This window comes from Sciurus vulgaris (genome assembly GCF_902686455.1).
Source record: "Sciurus vulgaris genome assembly, chromosome: 11".
Taxonomy (NCBI): domain Eukaryota; kingdom Metazoa; phylum Chordata; class Mammalia; order Rodentia; family Sciuridae; genus Sciurus; species Sciurus vulgaris.
In genome coordinates, this window is record NC_136472.1 from 81,360,053 (window position 1) to 81,379,996 (window position 19,944).

Here is a 19,944-nt window from a genome sequence, read left to right on the forward strand (position 1 = left end):
ATGTTAGACCTTTCTAAATATGATATAGTTTGAAACTGCTCAGAAAAATGAATTCTTAAAAATAACTGGGGCTACCTTTGAATTAGAAATCAGGAGATAAATTTGAGTGTATTTCCCTCCCCCCTTCCCCTATCATTTTGTTATGGTCTAGATCACACAGAGCTATTTGCTCTCATCAATATCAACTGTAGTATCAAAAGATTCTGATGACAACACATCTTCTTGAGAGACTGTTAGAAATAAATAAAAACAAAAACCAGACATCTTATCAGCATTTCATGATGCAATCAACTCTTTGATATACAAATGTAGTGAGGAGTGGATCTTCTCAGAACTATAGATTCAGTCAAAACAAAGAGTTGATTGCTTGGCCATTATAATAACATTCTGAACTTTACAGGTTGGTAACAATTATCAGATGATTAGAATATGATTTTAAAGCTAAAAATTCCTGAAGATCCTCTACAACGTTCATTTTATGGAGAAAGATGGTAATTTTGAGAAGGTTCTGTGACCTTCCCAGCATCTCACAGCTGGTTAGTGGCAGGAGTCTCCAGGTCTCTTGCCTTCACTAGAGCAGTGCGGTGCTTCTTGTTATCTTTCAATCTGAGCTGCAAATTTAGGTCTATACCTACGAACAATGCCATAAATTGCTCCCTGTGCATGTAACAGGAGATTGAATTGAATTAGAATTTTTCAGGTTTCATGGAACCAATCTTAGGGGATATGAACAATCACATCTATGTCTTAACAATTCTGTTGTTCCTCTGTGAGGAATCACTATGCCATTCTGTTCTTTGTTGAGTGTAATTGGATAACTGGACCTCCTAAAAGTCTGAATTAATCCTTATAAATTTTAAAGTAATTCGGCAATTTATTTTCGGCCTTTGAAAACAGAAACACTGCTTATCAGGAAATTTTTATACATTGTTGATATTTTAGCAGCCAGGACACAAGGTCAAATGTCTGTTAGTAAGATTAGGAAATGGGAGCATGGTGTAATATTTGCCTACTTAAAAGTTACTTATACCATATGGACATGAAGACCAAACAACTAATTTTCTCTACTAAGTGAATAGATTTGAGAACTTCACTGAATTATATCTTTAAATGCATACTAATATAAAGACACTGTGAGCTTCCTGAAAGTAAGGAGAAAATCTCTCAGATTTGTGAATAGGACTATTTTATGCCATAAATGAATGGCAGCCTATTTGGAATAATAGCATTAGTGAGATATAATTCACATATTGTAAATCAGCTCTTTTAAAGTATAAAAACCCATTTCAGTGGGTTTTAATTTTTTCTTTATTAATTATTTTTTAGTATAATTATTTTTCAGTACTATTCAATTATAGAACATTTTCATAACTCCCCCAAATATCATATCCATTTCTAGCCTCTGGCAACAACTAATCTAGTCAATACCTATATGCATTTCTCTATTCTAGACATTTCACAGATATTTGTTAGTTTTATAAAATGGTACAACATATGTGGCTTTTTGCATATGGTTTAATTTAGAATACTATGTTCAAGGTTCATCAATGTTTTAGGATGTATTGATACATCCTTCCTTTTTTCCCCTTTTTACTGGTGCATTACAGTTGCACATAATGGTGGGATTGTTGGCACATATTTGTGTTTGCACAAAAAATAACAGTACAATTTGACTAATATCATCTTCCCTCCTCCCTCCCCTTTTCCTACCTGATCCCTTTCCTCTACTCTACTGATCTCCAGTCCTTCCTATAGATAAATAATATTCCATTGTATAGATGTACCACAATTTGTCTATTGATTCATCCCTTGGTGGACATTTGGATAGTATCCTTCCATTTTTTGGCTATTATAAATAACGCTGCTATGAACATGAAAGTACAAGTTTTTGTGTGGACATATGCTTTCAATTCTATTGAGGATATAACTAGAAGTAGAATTGCTCATTATATGGTATTTCTTTTTAACTGTCTGTTGGACAGCCAGACTGCCTTCCCAAGTTGCTGCACCTGTTTACATTCCCATCAGCAGTTCTGAGGGTTCTAATTTCTCTACCTCCTTGTCTATATTTGTTCTTGTCCACCATTTTGATTTTAGCTGTCCTAGTAGGTATGAAGTGGTATCTCAATGTAGTTTTGATTTGGAGTTCCCCTATGAATAATGATGTTGAGCATCTTTTCATATGCCCATTGGTCATTCATATGTCTTCTTTGAAGAAATAAATATTGAAATCTGGGTAAGGTGAATAGCACCTCCTCTACACACTACCAGCCACAAGAAATTTACATCCTAAGCCCTGGTACCTGTGAAGGTGTTACTTTATATGGAAAGAGACTTTAAAGATGTAATTAAATAAAAGGATCTTGAGATGGGAGGTTATTCCACATTGTCTGTGTGAGTGTAATCACAGAAGACCTTATAAGAAGGAGAAAGTAGAGTTATAGTCAGAGAGGGAATATGATAATGGAAGCAAAGTTTGAACTCAGGCTGAGTAAAGAAGAAAGTTCACATGGAGAAGTACTCCAAGAATTTATCAATCTCTTATGCTGTTTCACTTACTGAAAATTTTTTTTTTCTTCTTAAACCGTTAGAAAGAGGGCTCTTGGAAATAAGTTTCATACTGTGATGTTTGGAAGTTGTTCCTTTTTTCTGCCTGGGGCTTCTCATTTGTACAGAAAAAAATATGAAATTTAGGTTTTCTTTCTCCATTTCTGAGTTATATGATGTCTTCACATGCTGATGATTACCAATATTTTTTCCCATTTCCTTATTTGTGTCCTTTTACCTATTCTTCCCTTCTTTATCTCACATTCTTATTTTTAAATCACTAGTGGATTAATGAATATACATTAATGAAATAATAAATAAAAGACTTGCCAAAGGAGAGTCGAAAGTTCAGTGTTGTGGCTTGTACACAAGGGATGCATTCTTGAAACATTGATAGGTGAATTTTCAATTTGACATTGTAGTTGAACTTCAGTATAGTCAATATTATTCTTGTTTGAAATGAACATGTATGTTATTTTAGCTTTTATAAAGACAGAACCAATCTTACCTAAAAACAGACACAGAACTAATAAATGAAGTAATGGACTTAAAGGAAAAAAAACAACCTTTTCTTTCATCCTGTCTAGGAGTAGAAATGATTTTGTTGAGGGATAGATTAAATTGTGTCACTTGTCAGGAAACTGGCAAGCAGCCATCTTTTCTGCCTGCTTCTACACTCTGCTTTTGTGCTGTGGATGGGTTTAATAAATGCACTGTTCTGTAAAATGTCATTGCTGCATTGCCAAGTGGAGGATGTCATGTGATAGCTGTTCCCCAGGATGACATATCAATATCAGTCCCTGGCAATCTAGGGACTTCAAGCTGCACAGAGGGCATTTTTATGATTCAGATACAAGTGTAGAAACAAAAATCATTCTTCAAAGCATGGAAATATACCTATTTTTCTCTGAAAGAAAAACCTAGTGTTCTTTCCAAAAAGTTCTTATTTTTAAAGATAAGTTATGCTCTCAAATTCTAGAAGGCAAAATATAAATGACTGCTAACATTTATTGAAAGTTTTGTCTTACTGTTAATCTAAAAAATGCAAAGGAAAGCAAAGAAATATACCTTTATTTACCCCCTGGAAAATAGCTCAACATGAAATATGTGCAAGCACACGAAATACTGACAACAAACTGTAAAACAGGCCATCTCTAGCATTATTGGTGGAAGTAAGGGATTAGATAAGAATGTAGTTATTGGGGGTCATCTGAGAATTCTGCCTACCATAGTCTTCTCTCCTGGCTGCCACTAATTTGTGGCTCAGGTTCAGCATTCTGTTAAATGACTGGTTCTGCATATAACAATGATTTTTGAGGGTCTCACACTTTTATCAGCTCCTTCCCACCCTTCTTTCATTTAATCTTGCCATTAGGCTTCCTGAGATAGTACCAATGAGGCAACCAGAGAGCAGACAGCTTAAAAAGAACCCCAAAGTCACAAAGCTAGAAAGTTAAACCTGGAACCCAGTTCCTCTGGCTCCTAATTATATGATCTTTTTTTTCTCCCCACATCTCTTTTTCTGGGACAACCACTGAGACCACAGCTTAGTTTGAAGTCTATTCTATTTACAGAAAAAGTAACTTCTCACTCTACCTGTACTGAAAGCCAACACTTTCACTTTATTTTGGGTGTAGTTTAGCATACACAGGAAAGTTTTATATAGTGTTCCCAAGATCCTAGTTCTAGAATGGTGTACACACACACACACACACACACACACACACACACACACACACATTTATATGTAATATGTATATATATATACACATATTAGTTTTCCATGGCTCCCTAGAAGATAATCACAAATTTAGCAACTTAAAACAATACCCTGTTTCCACTTTTTTAATGGCCTTTAATTTCATGTTAGGGTACGACCTAGAGAAACAGGGATGGTAAAGATAGAAACAAGAAGCTTAAGGGAAGGACATAGAGGAGGGAAGCACATAGAGAGTGAAAGGAGACTGAAGAAAACGTAAAAGGGAGAGAGAAAAGAGAATAGAGATAAGGAGAAAGAAGCAGGGTAGAGAAGAGGAAATACTACTGAGAGGTACAGAGGTTAGCAAAGAAAAGGATGATATAATGTTGGTAAAATTTAGTGAGTACCTACTATGTGCCTGGCTAGCTAAGGACTTAGGTGATCTTCACTGAATAATGCAGTGAAGTAGCTATTTTATAGATAGGAAAATGGCAACTAAAAGAGTTTAACTTGTCCAAGGTCAATTAGGTTAGTATATAAACATTAGAACCTATATTTTTTTCAAAATTTATTGTAATGTCCTTATTTTAGGAGCAATGGTGAAATAAAAACATATTCCTCAAAGCTTGTTGGGCCAGCCTCAAACACTGTTCTTGTTACACTGAGAAAAGATAGATGGGCTTAGTTGGGGCCTGAATGTGACTACCTGTTAATAGTCCTTTACAATATTCATTATTTGAGTCAGGATGTTTAAACTCTAGTTAAAGCAGATTCCCAAAATGTTTTATTCCTCAGGATATCACTCTTCTGAGTCTCAGTTATCCCTCTCTGTAAAATGTGGACCTTGGCCAGGTGTGGCACATATCTGAAACCCCAAAGGCTCAGGAGAATGAGGCATGAGGATCTTGAGTTCAAAGCCAGCCTCAGCAACTTAGCAAGGCAGTAATTAACAGCAAGACCTTGTCTTAAAATATTTTTAGAAAGGGTTGGGGATGTAACTCAGTGTTTAAGCACCCCTGGGTTCAATCCCTGGTACCAAAGGGGGAAAAATGTGAATCTTGGACTAAATTTTAAATTCTAAAAATCTGTATTTAATGTAATGCTGTGAGATTTTTCTGTTGTTATTCTGGAATTCTCAGATATCCTGAAGCCCATTCAAGTGAAGGCAGGTAGCAATAAGTGGGGAACAATCTCAGCAGGGTAGTAAGGATTCATCAGAATGAAAGGGAGGACCCAGAAGCTATCTTCCTATAGGCTAGTGGCCACCACTTGGTTTGGTGAGTAGGTGTGTTTTGTTGCTTCAGTTAAGACCACTGTACAGAAATCCACAGGTTGTATATTGTACAGTCCTGGAAGGTGATGTTCACAAATACAGTCCTAACCCTGGATCTAGGAAGCAGAGCAAGGACAGTAAATAGGTCGAAGTCAGAATAAAGGAAAATGTGACTTAGTAGAAAAAGCAATGTCTCGCACATAATAAAAACTCAATAAATATTGGCTCTCTTTATAATTTTCATCTTTACAACTAATAAATGGATCTTTCAGGAGAGGGGAACTTTCCTTTATCTCTGCAGACATGAGGTTGCATCCCATGCTTGCAGACAAAGAATGGTGGCACTCTCAGAGATGTCACTTTTCATTCCTAATTGAAGAACAAGCATGTAACATAGTCTGTTCTATCTCAAGCTGAGAGCCAGCATTTGTCAGAGAGGAGGGTCCCCCATTTGCAGGTAAAGGGAGGGGTTCAAATGGTGATTGTGGCCCACTGATTTCTCAATTATTCCATGGCAAGTCTTTTGCTGAATTTTTAAAATAGAGTTTCTACAGAGTTCAGTAATAACAAACACAATGCCCCCTGTGAGTGACTTGTAGAATTATATAGTCACCCAGCCTGCCTGCCCACCTGCCTGCCTTCCTTCCTTCCTTCCTTGCTCTTTCTTTCTGTCTCTCTTTCCTCCTCCCCTCTTTCTTTTCTTTTTTGCTGTGGTACTAGGGATTGAACCCAGGGTGCTTTTCCATTGAACCACATCTTCAGCCCTTTTTATCTTGAGACAGTCTTGCTAAGTTGCCCAGGCTGGCCTCACACTTGAAATCCTCCTGCTTCAGCCTCCTGAGTCCCTGAGATTACAGGCGAGTGCCGTCGTGCCTGGATCATAGCATCTGTTTGAAACCTCTCACTCTTCAACATGGATATTTCCTTACTCTGAAAATAATTTTGTCAATCGAATTGGAAATTCTATTGTCAAGTAGAATGTGTTTCCTATGGAAGTGTTTTTCTTGTTGATAGGAAATACAAGTATACCTAAAAAACAAAATGTAATTATCCTGTATAAACTGCAAGACGAAGTTGTCAAAAGTAATCACTGCATCAGAACAACTAGATAGGGGACAAATGTCTTTGGAGGATTCCTAAGAAAACAGAAAATGGGCTTATCATTCATGCTTAATGCAAAGCAGAACAAGGAAGGGATATGAAGTTTACATTGCTGCCATTTAGGTCACCTTCCTGTGTGATTCCATGCAAGCCAGCGTCACTCTACTCCATGGGACTTGGGCCATCTGACAAAGACTCTCTTTGATCAAATTCAAGTAAGGTTCCTCTGAGTCTTCTCCACTAGGCCTCAACTTTGGACTTGGTCTTTGGCCTACTTATTCCAGTTTTAAAATCCTGCTGAGTAAGTTTAGCAAAAGTTCCTCATCATTGGTATTAGATAAATTTTCTCATTCTCCACCATCCATATATCATCAATCTGGCCTGCTTTTAACAAGAAACCTGTCAAGTTCCCTTAGCCAGACTCCCCCTTATCCCTGATGTTTTCTCTTTTCAATTTTCTATCCACTGATCCACATCCCCTTCTTGGCTATAAGTCCCCACTTGTCCTTGTTGTATTCAGAGTTATGTATTCTCTCCCCTACTGCAAAGTCTTTCTTTTGCTTTCTTTTTCTTCTTTTCTGGTGCCCAGGATTGAACACAGAGTCTTGCAGGTGCTTGGCAAGTACCAAATACTCTACCACTGATCTACACCCCTACCTCACTACCAAAAGTAGCAAGAGATCTGCAAAGTCATTACAGAAAGCTTACTTTGACAACCTCTCTCATGTACAGGAGTTTTGTAGAATTATTATTTTCCAAAGGTAGAATGTCTCACTGAAGCAGCAGATCAACTTCCAAAGAATTCTAATATTCAGATCCTTACCTGAGTCTTCCATCCTCTGCTGCAGCACCTCCGGGTATAATCTTCGTAATAAATATGCCAGGGTCATCTCCAATGTGGGGATTATCTGTCCCTCCAGCAATACTGAATCCCAGTCCAGAATTCCCCTGTAGAAACAATAAGCAGATATTAAATGATGTATCTGTCATCTAATACCTAGCTTCCCTTGCACTCTCTGTTATCATGTTACTCTTTAAATGGAAATCAGATAACTGACACTCTCGTATGCAAAGCCATAAAGTGCATAGTCAGCAGACAAAGGAAAGTCAGGAAAAATACTCACTTGTCACTGCATTGCAAGAATTCAAGAGGTATTGAATTTTTGTTTTAAAGTTCTCCTTATGCAACAACTAAAATGATCATTATGAATTAGGAAATGAAGGCTTATAAATTGTGTTTTTTTTGAAAAATTCCTAGAGTCTTTAGAGTATAAGTTGTAAAAATTGTACATTCATAGGAGAAATAATGGAAAGAAACATACTATCTGAAAATACCTGATAAAATAGTAAAAGGTGGGTGTTTTTGTTATATTATGTTTAGTTTTTTCTTTCTAATGTATGTTAATCATTAAATAAATGTTTTCCTATGTCGTATATTTGGACTTCAGAAGGCAGGGCTCCCTTCTTGTCACAATACAGGTGAACTACTTTCAATAACAAACAGGTTTTAATTTGTAATAGCAATAGACAAAGCATCCAATAATGCTACAGCATGCAAATTTCAGGAGTTTATATTATAATAAAACTTCCATACTTCTGTAGATTGAGGAGCTAACATCCAACACACATATAACCTAAAATTTGTATATAAGGCATAATTAAACGTCTCTTCAAAATTCACATCCCATCTTACTTAACATATTTCATATGTGTTCTCTTTTAATACCTATCTCCATGGTTATATTATGTTTCCATAGTTGTGTTCTTAAATTTTTCCAATTCATCTTACATTTTAAGATCCTTCTGTGTAACTAGGCAGATTTTAAATTTTCTCTTTTAAATAGCTAAATAATATTTCATTAAGTCCTATACCATCCTTTATTTAACTGGTCTCCTGTCACTGGGTATTTAATTTCTCTATATATTCTTACAATAAATATAGCTCACTAAATTGATTAAGTTTCACTCTTGGGTAAAAAGAAATGAAGACTAAGAATTTAATGGTTAATCCTGAGTAATTAATTAGAGCACTCAATTAGTTAGAAAAGTTCAATGTCAAGATAAAGTCAGCTATAACTAGATAGTTATATCACTGTAAATGTCAAGGTAATGTTTAGCATTTTTTCTTGACTGAATTAAGAAAATTGAACTCCAGAAGGTTATTGTACAGTTATATATTTATGTTGAAAGGTTGAAATTAATAACCCAGCCAGAGTAACCGAAATCCTCTCTTTATACTTCTGACATCTTCTCTAAGTCTGCTTGTTCTTTGAAAAATTTCATGTGCACTGAACAGAGATGTTACTTAATAGCAATCGAGTAATCATCAGTTTTTAAAATATGTATTAATCCATCTCTGTGCCTGGCACTAAACAAAGCCCTGGAGCTACAGCAGTGATGATGTCAGTTTATGAGACGCATAAAGGGGAAGTATGAGTAGCTAAGAAGAGGACCAAACAGTGCCTTAGTGACACAGAGGGGAGAATGGCAACCGGGAGGGGTGAACCCACATTAAAATCCCTGAGGTGAGTGAGGGTATACCAGGTCCAAGAAACAGACAATGAAGTGAAAACAAAGAAGGCAAGGAGAAGCAGATGGGATAAGTCCTAATCAAAAGGATCAAAAGAACAGGGCATGTGAGAATCCATTTGCCATGGTAAGTACCTAGTAAAACCCACTTATTGCATCAGTATGGGTTGAAGATCTCCTATGTGGCCGACTCTAATCTAAGGCTACTGGAGATTAAGAGTAGATGACTTCTACATTCATGGAATTCCAGACACAGCAGAAAAAGCACTGATAGTCTGGCATCTGGTGATGAATACATTTCATACTAAGTAACCATCACTCCCTTGGTCTAGTATAAAGCTGTGGAGATAGCACATAGATGAAGCAGTTTCTCTAAGATCCAGAGGTCTGGGGATGGAAAGATGAGTATCTTCAAAGTAGTTTGTATCTAGTTCTGAGAACATCAACTGGAGTGCATTGCTCTTACTAGAGCTAACACCTCAGGGATTATAATTTCTTGGTTAACAGGAGTAGGAAAAGAAGGGAGCAAGTGGAGATTGGGAGATACGTAGATGCTTTCCCCTGATATTATCAATGTTTGGAGACAGCAAGAAAAACTTCAACATTTGAGAAAGATATTCACAAACTAGTTCTTAGCCTTGTCCACTTTATTTTCAGCTTCCTATTTTAGCCCCTGGGAACACTGAACTGAACCACTGGCTCTTTTCTGCATAAAACATACTACACCTCCTCTTTTGGCCAGCATGACAGAAAACTCATGCTGTTTTCTCTACCAGAAACTTCTTATCTCCCATTGCTTATCCCAATTCTTTACATTTTCTAAGATACAGTCCAGATGGCATGGACTCCAGCTAATATTTTTTAAATTTTTTTTTTCTTACAGATTGACAAATTGTAGTGATGGGGTGGAACAGGAGGTATGATTTTTAACACAACTTAGAAAGATTAAATTAAACTATCCCTTCAAATATTTAACATTTTCTTGTGAAGAAAACATTAGAAATTTCTTTCAGGAATATGGAAATATATAGAATGTAATTATTAGTCTTTACTCACCATGCTATGCAATTTACCTAAGTTTATTTCACTTAACATAATATTCTCTAATTCCATCCATGCTGTCACAAATGATAGGATCTCTTCTCTCTTCCCTTGTTTTCTTTTTCTTTTGGCTGTACTGGGCATAGAACCCAGGGCTGAGTGTATATTAGGAAAGAGATCTAACCCTGATCTATATTTCCAGCCCTGATCTCTACATTTTTAAACATTAAATACTATTCCATTTTGTACTAATTTTTCTTTATACATTTATTCATTCATCTCACGAAGGAAACTTAGTTTGATCTCACAACCTAGCTATTGTAAATTGAGCTGCAATGAGCAATTCATTGCTCTCCCAATTCATAGTTTCCTCACTGTGAATTTTTTCATTCTGTATAAATAGGTTTTTAATTTTGATACAGTCCCATTTGTCTGTATTTGCTTTTGATGCCTCTACTTTTGGGGACAAATAAAACAATCTTTGCCCAAACCAACATATTTCCTCCAGGTTTTCTTCCATTAGATTTACAGTTTCAGGACTTATGTTTAAGTCTTTAATTCCCTTTGAGTTTATTTTTGTATGTGGTGTGACATAAGGGTTCAATTTGCATTCTTTTGCCTATGGATATCTAGTTTTCATAATATGATTTGCTGAAGAACTATCTCCCCACGCCATTATTGGCGCCTTTGTTGAAGTTCTGTTGGCTATAAATGTGTGGGTTCTTTTCTGATCTCTTTATTTGTTCCATTGGTTGATATGTCTATTTTTGTGCCAGTACCATGCTGTTTAATTACCATTGCTGTGTAGTGTAGTTTGAAATCTGGTGGTGCAATACTTCCAGGTTTGTTCTTTTTGTTATTAACTGCCTTGGCTATTTGCACTTTTGTGTATTTCCATGGGAATTCCAGAATTGTTTTTCTATATCTATGACAAATGACATTGGAATTTTGATAAGGATTGCTTTAAATCTCTAGATATTTTGTGGGGGGTAGTATGGACTTTTTCGCATAATATTAATTCTTCCACAAAGGCTGTCATTCCACTTTTTTCTTTATTTTTCAATTTCTTAATGTTTTATAGTTTTAAGTATACAGGTCTTTCACCTCTTTGGATGAATTAATTACTAACTTTTTGTAGTTATTGTAAATAGGTTTGTTCTCTTGATTTCTTTCTCATAAAGTCCATTGTTAGTGTAGAGAAAAGCTACTTATTTCTGTAGGTTGATTTTGTATCTTATAACTTTTCTGATTCATTTATCAGTTATAACACTTTTTTGGTGGAATCTTGATTGTTTTCTACATGTTAGATTGTGTCATCTGCAAATAGGGACAACTTAACTACTTCTTTTTCAATTTGTATGCCTTTTCTTTCTCCTGCCTAACTGCTCTGGCTAGAACCCCTGGTAGTATATTGAAAAGAAGTGGTGAGAATGGGCATTCTTTTCTTCTTACAGATCACGAGGAAAGACTTCCAACTATCTCTTGTTGAATAAGATGTTAGTTTTGGGTTTGTCCTATCTGACCTTTATTGTATTTTAGTATAGTTATTGTATGTCTAATTTGTTGATAGTTTTTACCATGAAATGATATTGAAATTTTTCAAATACTTATTCTATAGCTCATGATTTTTGTCTTTATTCTATTAGTGTGCTATATCATATTTATTGATTTCCATATGTTGAATCATCTTTGTATCTGAGGAATAAATCCCTTTTGATTATTGAATCATCATTTTAGTGTGCTGTTGAATTTGGTTTGCTCAAAGTAATGTTAAATGATTACTCCACTCAAAGCAGGTCACTCCTTATTTGTGTTTTTGATGATTATTATGTATACCTATGCCATGCACAATTATTTTTTGGTTATCTATTTCTAACATTCCTTCAGACTGAGCATGTAGAAGGCAGGAAGTGTGTATTGTTCATCCTGTTTAGTTGGTGCCTCATCTGACACATGATATTGTCAATAAACATTTAATGAATGACTGAACAAACAAACCTACTGAGAATGTGTGCACTAAAGAGAAGACCCAGAAAGGGCACAATAGAAATCCACAATGTATTAAGAAATACAATTTGAAAGTAGAAGCCATTTTGTTTTGTGTGGCTATAAAAATAAAAGTGGAAAGCTCAGATATTCAGATATTCAGCTCAGCTGAATGAACTATGAGACAGAATTGTCCCAATTTGAGAATTAACTGCTTTGGAAGGAATGGAGTACCCTTCACTCAAGGGGTGGCTGGCTAGTCACTGGGCAAAAGGGACTCAAGCGTCTATTAAGAGGTTAAATTGGATGATAGTATACTATTCTTTTGGGTTTCTGGGTAGATATTGGAAAACTTCTCTTGCGACAGAGGACAAAGAATAAAGAAATGTCAGTAGGGGAAGTAGATCACTGTTGCAATTTTAAAAATTATTCTGCGAATAAACAAATCTTTGAAGTAAATAGTTTTGATGTGAGAATTGACTGCAATATGGAGAATGTGGTAACTCTGGCATTCCCTAATATACATTCTTTTGATCCCAAACCCACTCTAAGGAAAATAATGAATGGATGAGGAAATCCACAATGGAGAGAGATAGATATAAACAGAGAGTAACTTGCTCTGTGTTTCTGGTCCCAAAATCCTGAAAACTTTTGTAGTCCTATTAAAACCAGTCTGCCAGCTGGGTCTGGCCAGTCACCATGGTTCTTTAGAAGAGGTTCATTTGAATTCAGCTAAAAGAACAATTTGAAGTGCTTTCCTACCTCCCCTTATTGTTCTCTCCCAGGTTTTTCTACCAGTTAGCAGCATTCAATGAAATGGAGGATAGAAAACAAAAAGTGGCAGTGAAATTGCTGCCTGCTGCTCTCCATGGATGAATCACTCTAGTCCTCTGACAATCACCACAAAGCCTGCCAACTGCAAGGGCAGATCTCAGCTCCTCTCTCTTCTGAGTAGCAATCTATCCATGTGGACAGTCAGACCTCTGGCTGACACTATTAGATCCTGAAAATCATGGCTAGTAATCCTATGTTGATCCTCGATCCATTCAATGGAAAGTTAGAGGTACCACACTAATAAGAGTAGCTCCTGTACAGACTTCTGGGTGAGCTACTGTGTCCTTACCATTGGGCAGATTCCATGACTGGTGACTGTGTCTGGGTTGGACTATTCTTTCTCCTGGTTACCAGTCCTCCACATTTGTTGACTCTCTCCCAGGAACACAAGCTTATTGTTTAGCCAAATGGTACTTCCTGCCTCGTGTATTACTCACCGTTTCCTCTCAGGAAAAAAATCAGCAAAAAAGAAAAACACTTTCTGACTTACTTGATGGTCACAAATATTATAAATGCAATGTCCCCAGGAAAGTTCCTCTTTCACTAAAAGTTTTTCCCCAAATAGGGTTAAAAAAAATGAGAAGAAAATATGTAGTGATATCATGATCACATACATTTATATGAAGTTTTACTGACAAAGAATTTCTTTGATTTTCAGAAATTAAATGTTTCTTTAAAATACCATTGTTAGCATTGTAATTCTAGGGATTTGTCCTAAATAAATAACCAGCAATGTGTGAAAAGGTTTATGTTCAAAGTTTGTTGCAACATTATTTTTCTAATGAGCAAATTGTATTCCATGCTTGTATGATTATGTCAAAATAAACATCAATATTATATATGGGTATAATGCACTAATAAAAAAAGAAGTAGAATCATGTAATGAAAAAAGCTGATTCCCCTGTTTGCTGCTTATCACTGAGAAAAGATTATAAGAACACATTTTCTTCATTCTAAATAATGTGCAAGTTAAATCACACATTGACTAATAAATTCAGGACTGCTTTATTACCTAAAAAAAAAAAAAAAAAAAAAACTGAAAACAAACATTCACATAATAGAAAAAAATGGTTAAAAATACTGTGGTACATATACCTGATGCAAGAATATTTTAGAGTCATTAAAATAGTTGTATAACAATGGAAAATGTTCATTACATAAATGTAAAACATTATGAAATTTTAGTTATATTGTTTGCTATAAGTATTCAAAGAAAAATTTCTTATTTTTAACAAGAAAATTATTAATTTTAATTAATAACAGTAAGATTAATTATTAAAACTCTCTAAGAAGAGGACCTTAAAAAATTATAAAGTACCTAGTAAATTACTAAAAATATTCTCAAGGGAACTAATATTTTTATTCTATGTTAAACAATGATCTAGGTTTCTTATAATTTCTTGTAAGCTAAGAGTGATGTCCTCTTTATATATATGAAAACCAAATGCAAAAAATCATTGAGGCTGAGAAGAGTGAAATGATTTATCTAAAGACATAAAGCTAGTTCATATTGGATTTCAGGCTCAACAGCAGCTTTGTTAGACTCCAAATGCTATTTGCTTTCCATTATAGCATGTAGTAGCTTCTTCTGAGTTTTGAGTAATTTGATATCAGGATATAAAATAATAAAGAACCCTTTTCTATTTTCTATAAACCACTTCTATCTTCTATCGGTATGTGAAAGTATTTTACATATTTCTAATGATCTGGTAACATTTTAGTGGACAAGCATATATTGGGGCCACTTAGGCCTAAGTTGGAGTACTGGTTTTGCCATTGATAGGTGTGAGAGTGAGAGTGAATAAATTTCTTAACTTTGAGTCTAGTTTCTGTATCTTTAAAATGGAGATGATGACACCTACTTCACAGGATTGTTAGATGAAAGTGAATACAAGTGGAGTGCAGAGCACGCACACAGGTGATGATCAAAGTCAGTTCCTCTCCTTTGGTTTAATACACAGCACTGTTTAAAGGGCCCTCACAAGGGGAACAGGTGCCAGATAGTGGATTCCTTCATTCATGCCTTCATTTATTCATCCAATAGATATGGCTCAATTCACTCAGCATACGCTACTCCTCTTGAGAAAAATAACTTAGCTAGAAATACTGAAGGGAAGGAAGAGATGGGAAGATAGTAAGGACGGGCAATGTCAGGTAAGCAAAACCTAGATAAAAAGATACTCAATTTTTTTTAAAACTTTGACACCAATGTCCTCTTTTGATAAACACTGAAATAGTGTAAACAAATTTATAAATAAATATTGAAATTGTATATATTATCTCACCAACACCAAGATTCCTATACAGTGTCCTTATTCTAGGAACATCTATCTGTTTATTTTACCAGTAGCCATGAATCATCAATACACAAGTCTATCTTCTACATATCTACTGTAACAAAGAGTGTGGCTTATATTTATTTAATATAATTTATACTAAAAGTATACACATTAAAATTATATATATATTAATTTATACATGTATAGGTGTATATATATGTGTGTATACATATATACATATATTATTTATATATACGTATTTGGAAACTTGGTCTTAATCTGAAGATTTCTAATATATACTCAGATTAAGAACTAATAGTAAACAACTTGGCCACTGGTCAAAAAAGTAATAGAATATTCAAAAATATAAAAAGGTAGAAAGATTTTATCAAAACATGTTAAAACTGCTAATAGCATATTAAAATAAAGAAATGTTAAAGTTACATGTCAGTAGAAAACTATTACTGGATAAAAAGATTCATTGGTTGGTAAATAATCTTCCAAATTGTTCTAGAAGTCATCTGATTTTTTTCAACAATAAATCTAGAATGGCAGACATTTAATCAAAAAATAAAATTATGCTTTTTATCACAGACATTATTTATCTTTTAAATTATTTTTCATTCTACTTTCTGTGCCATACACTACAATATCAAAACATAAATAGCCTCAGAGCTATAAATATAGGGTGTACGGGTAAGAAAGCAATGCAGACATTTCTAACTATTATTGCTTACAGTTAACTAAAGACTTTTCTGCTCAAATTTTTCATTTTTTACCTGCTTTCTAACAGTATGTATATCTTGAAACAATTTTCTCAGTCCCAGGACTAAGAGATGCTTACTTCACTTAATTATGAGTTCTATTTGGAGTGTTCCACAGTTTGCTCTATGGAATTGTATTTTTCTGGAAGCTTCTGGGTAGAAAAGCCATTCAGAGACTTCATATGGGGGTTGGTAACTCTTTAGCAGCAAATATATAACAAGATGGAAGAGGGTGAAGAAGAAGCAGTCCAACAGATGGAGGGAGCATGCCAGATTACTTCGGACCAAAGAACTCCTGAGAAGTGAAAGAGTGAACACAGTGAAAGTGGCCACTATTATTATTGTTTGTGTTTGTGTTGGAAACGGTTTTTGCTTTAGGAGAGATATGTGGTAGTATCTGCTGAAAAGGTGGCAAAATAGAAAAAAAAAAAAGATTTTGGAGGATAGTAGAGAAGAGACTCAGGCATATTTGTGAGCTATGGGAAAGAAGTCCCTGAAAAAGGTGGAAGAAGGTACAAGAGAGAAGGAGAGTACATGAGTAACAAAATCCTGAAGGAAGAGGAGTAAGAATGGGATCAGAGTCCAGATTACTTGAGTTCAGAGGTACTGATGAATTTCACATAGTATAGCCACACAAGAGTGCAGTGGCATTGTGCAAGATCTTGTGATAACATTAAAGGATCTCTACAAGAAGGTTTATGCAAAGAAAGGAGAATACAAAGTAAGATCTAAACATTGTGCTCATTTGGGAATATGTATGCATATAAAGTTTTGAAATATATTCACCAATAGTGGTTCTCACTGTGTGTGAAAGTTATGGTTCTTTTCCTTTTGTCACTTTGAGTAGCTCCATCTTCAATGTTTTCTTACAAATGTATCTTTCTACACACACTACTTCTAAAACTTTTCTAACATGAAAATAAATGAAAATTTGCTTTTGTGATTACATAACTCAGCTGTGGGTAGGGAAGGCATATCTTTCTGAGATGAGAATAACTGCATTCTTGTAGGTAAAATGTTATTTTAAGGTGGAAGGAGGAAGCTGAACAATAATATGTCCTTACTTTATGCACTTAGAAGAAATCAGAGGGAAAGGTACATAATGAAGTTGGAGACAAATACAGCAGTAAAAGTTGGAACTGCAGCTGTGAGTTACCTTAGGGATCAGTGAGACCCTTAGGGATCAGTTGGGATTTGCTAAGCAGCACTATGGATATCTTGGTGATTTTTCATCAAAAATAAAAGATTTTGTTGCTTGAGGGATGAGGGTGAAGGTGCAAATGTGGTTGACTCTCAAAGTAATAAGTTACGAGTCAGTAAAGTTAGGGAAATAAGAGAAGCGAGGAAGATGCTCATAGACTGAAAGAATAGAAGAAGCGGAAAAGACTAGGATCACCACAAGGTCAAAGTACAGATTTTTGGAGAACAGGGATGGAAGAAAGGATCGCGAATTGTAGACATCGTGAAATTTCAGGGCTCAAGATTTTGGAGGTGAAGGCGCACTCACTGATAGTCCTTGGAGTGAAATAAAGTGATGATCAAATTAGGGTATTTTGTGGCTGACACTGAAGCTTTCTTGGAAGACAGGAGGAAAATTAAAAAGGTAGTGAAGAATGAAAAATGACCATTTTTTCCCAGAGAAAGTGAAGAAAGACCTAGGGCAGAAGGACAGGAAAATGGAAAAGATGAGATGGATGGGAGTCAAGAGTCTCTAAGAAGAAAGAACTCGACTTGCTCAAGATCTAAAGCAAGCCCAGAACAGCTGTGGAGTGTGGTAGGGAAATAAAAAGAGAAATGAGGTTGGAAAGAGTAGCAGGGTCAGACACGGGGGACCTAGGAGGGCACCATTAAGTTTTTAGGTCATAAAATGTTTAAACAGGAGAGTAGCATGATCTGATTTAGTTTAAGATTATTCTTGTTGCTCTGAAAACATTGGAGAGAGCTAAAGGGGTGTATGGTGAGACCAGTTGGAGTGGCCCAGATCAGAAGGTGATGGTGGCTGAACTAGGTTGGTGACAGTGGGTAGCAAGATTTGTGGATGATCTGGAGGGACAGTTGATAGGGCTTACTGATATCTGGAATGTGAGAGGTGAGGGGAAGAGAAGAATCAGATGATGCATAGTGGAACTGGAATGCTAAGTGAGAAATGGAGAAGACTGGTGGGCATGGAGAAAACATTTTGGAATTAATTGAATTTACTTTGAATGTTTTTCAGCTTAAGAGATCTGTTGGTGCTAATCCAGAGGAAGAAAAAAATACTGATAGCTAAAGAAAGAACAATGATAAATTGGCAACACTCCTCCAGTGCTTTCTGTAGCTCAGCACCATGCTACAGAACTTCCTCCTTAAGGAAAGTCAAGATATGGCCAGAAAATAGGAGTGGGGGTTACTGCTGCAATATTTAGGAATAAATTCAAAGCACAGTCATATCCTTTGTTCCTACAACAACTTTTGAGGGTATAGGTGAAAGTTTTCTAAATGTCAGATCTAAGAATATTTGGAAAAATTAGGTTATCTGAATAATGAGCAACATGACAAATGTGAGGTTTTATCATGATTAATTCAACAGCAGTCTATAGGTTGGCTGGATAAAGAATAGACTGAGTGGATTGAGTCAGAAAGCAAGGAAAGCAATATGGGATCACATGTAATATTTAGGCTGTAAAATCTTAAGCTATTGATTAACGATGTTGTCAATGACATTCTAAGAGCAAAATTCCCTAGCAATATCAGTCTCAGATCCTACAATAGTATTTAACTGAAATGCTGTTAGGAATAAACATATTTCTCAACAGTTTTCAATAGAGTTTCTTGAACAGTTTTCAATGTAAGTTGCTAAAAAATCCTCTGAACTCTATTTCTAATAACAGCTCTGTTGGTGTTCTCTGAAAATGATTTAAGAAGACATCTGTTTAAAACAGTTTGTGTATAGAAAAGGCAGAAACAGGGTTTCTCATGATAGTCTTCCTTAACTTGTGCCTGTCTATCGATCCATTCATTTTATTAAATCTTATTGATCCACTCTGGAGATATTCCTCATCTTCATCCAGCTCCTCTTGACTTCTGTTGTCACTGCTCTAGTTCAGAACTTCATTTGTTCTCCTCACTGCTTTTCATCTTTTGAGTCTAATTCACATCAACCCATCTTTCTTGTGGTTGTTCCACTCTTTCCTTGTCAAACTGGTTCGTGCTTAAAATAATGGATCTCAAACGTGAATGTCCAAGAAGGCAGAAAAGACAGAGGAGAAAAACATGGGCCCAGGAAAGGTAAAGCAGCAGAGCAAGAATGTGGTTAAAAATGGCAAGTGCTCTTTGAATCAGGAATAAAATAGTTAAAAGTGGGGGATGAGCATGCTTCTCATCGAAAGACGAGAGCTGCGATTCAGCTCTTCTGGTTATTGCTCCTCTGGAATGGGGGCCTATTGCTGGATACTTATTTTTCCCCCTGGGGAAAGCCAGAAATCAGTTTTTTCTTAGGTCAGTTTTAAATGTTGGGAAATTATTAGATTTATATGTAATTCATATTAGGCTACATAATTCCAGGTTCTCTGAGAAGCAGATGTGAAAACAGAATTAAATATAAGAATTTTATTAAGGGGAATGCCTGTGACAGAAAATGGGGGGCAGGCAGGAAAGACTGGCAGGTCTACTAGATTTCAAAGGTTTCTGATCCCTAGTGAAGGGGAGAAGGAAGGACGATTAGTTGGAAACCTTCTAGATGGCTGTTGAGGGTGCATGGTACGAGTCCTATTTCTCCCAGAATGCACTCTCATTTGTAGCCCTGCAGTGCCCAGTCATCAGCTCAGAGCAGCCCCTGGGAAGCAGGAGCTTGAGGCAAACTCCAGAATAAATTTCAGGCTTCACAGCGTAGCAGCTGGGCTCTTGGTGCAT

The 19,944-nt window shown here is 35.7% G+C and overlaps 1 protein-coding gene across 23 annotated transcripts in view; it reads right to left on the reverse strand.

The window, feature by feature from the left end:
• Positions 1-19,944, reverse strand: part of DLG2 (discs large MAGUK scaffold protein 2) — a gene marked incomplete at its 3' end in the record, with an annotated part of 2,081,919 nt that overhangs the window by 574,877 nt on the left and 1,487,098 nt on the right. For all 23 annotated transcript variants that reach the window (XM_079105558.1, XM_079105557.1, XM_079105560.1 and 20 more), the window contains one exon: positions 7,444-7,568. In XM_079105558.1, coding sequence (XP_078961684.1) covers positions 7,444-7,568 — 125 coding nt within the window. The remainder of the gene's footprint in view (positions 1-7,443; positions 7,569-19,944) is intronic.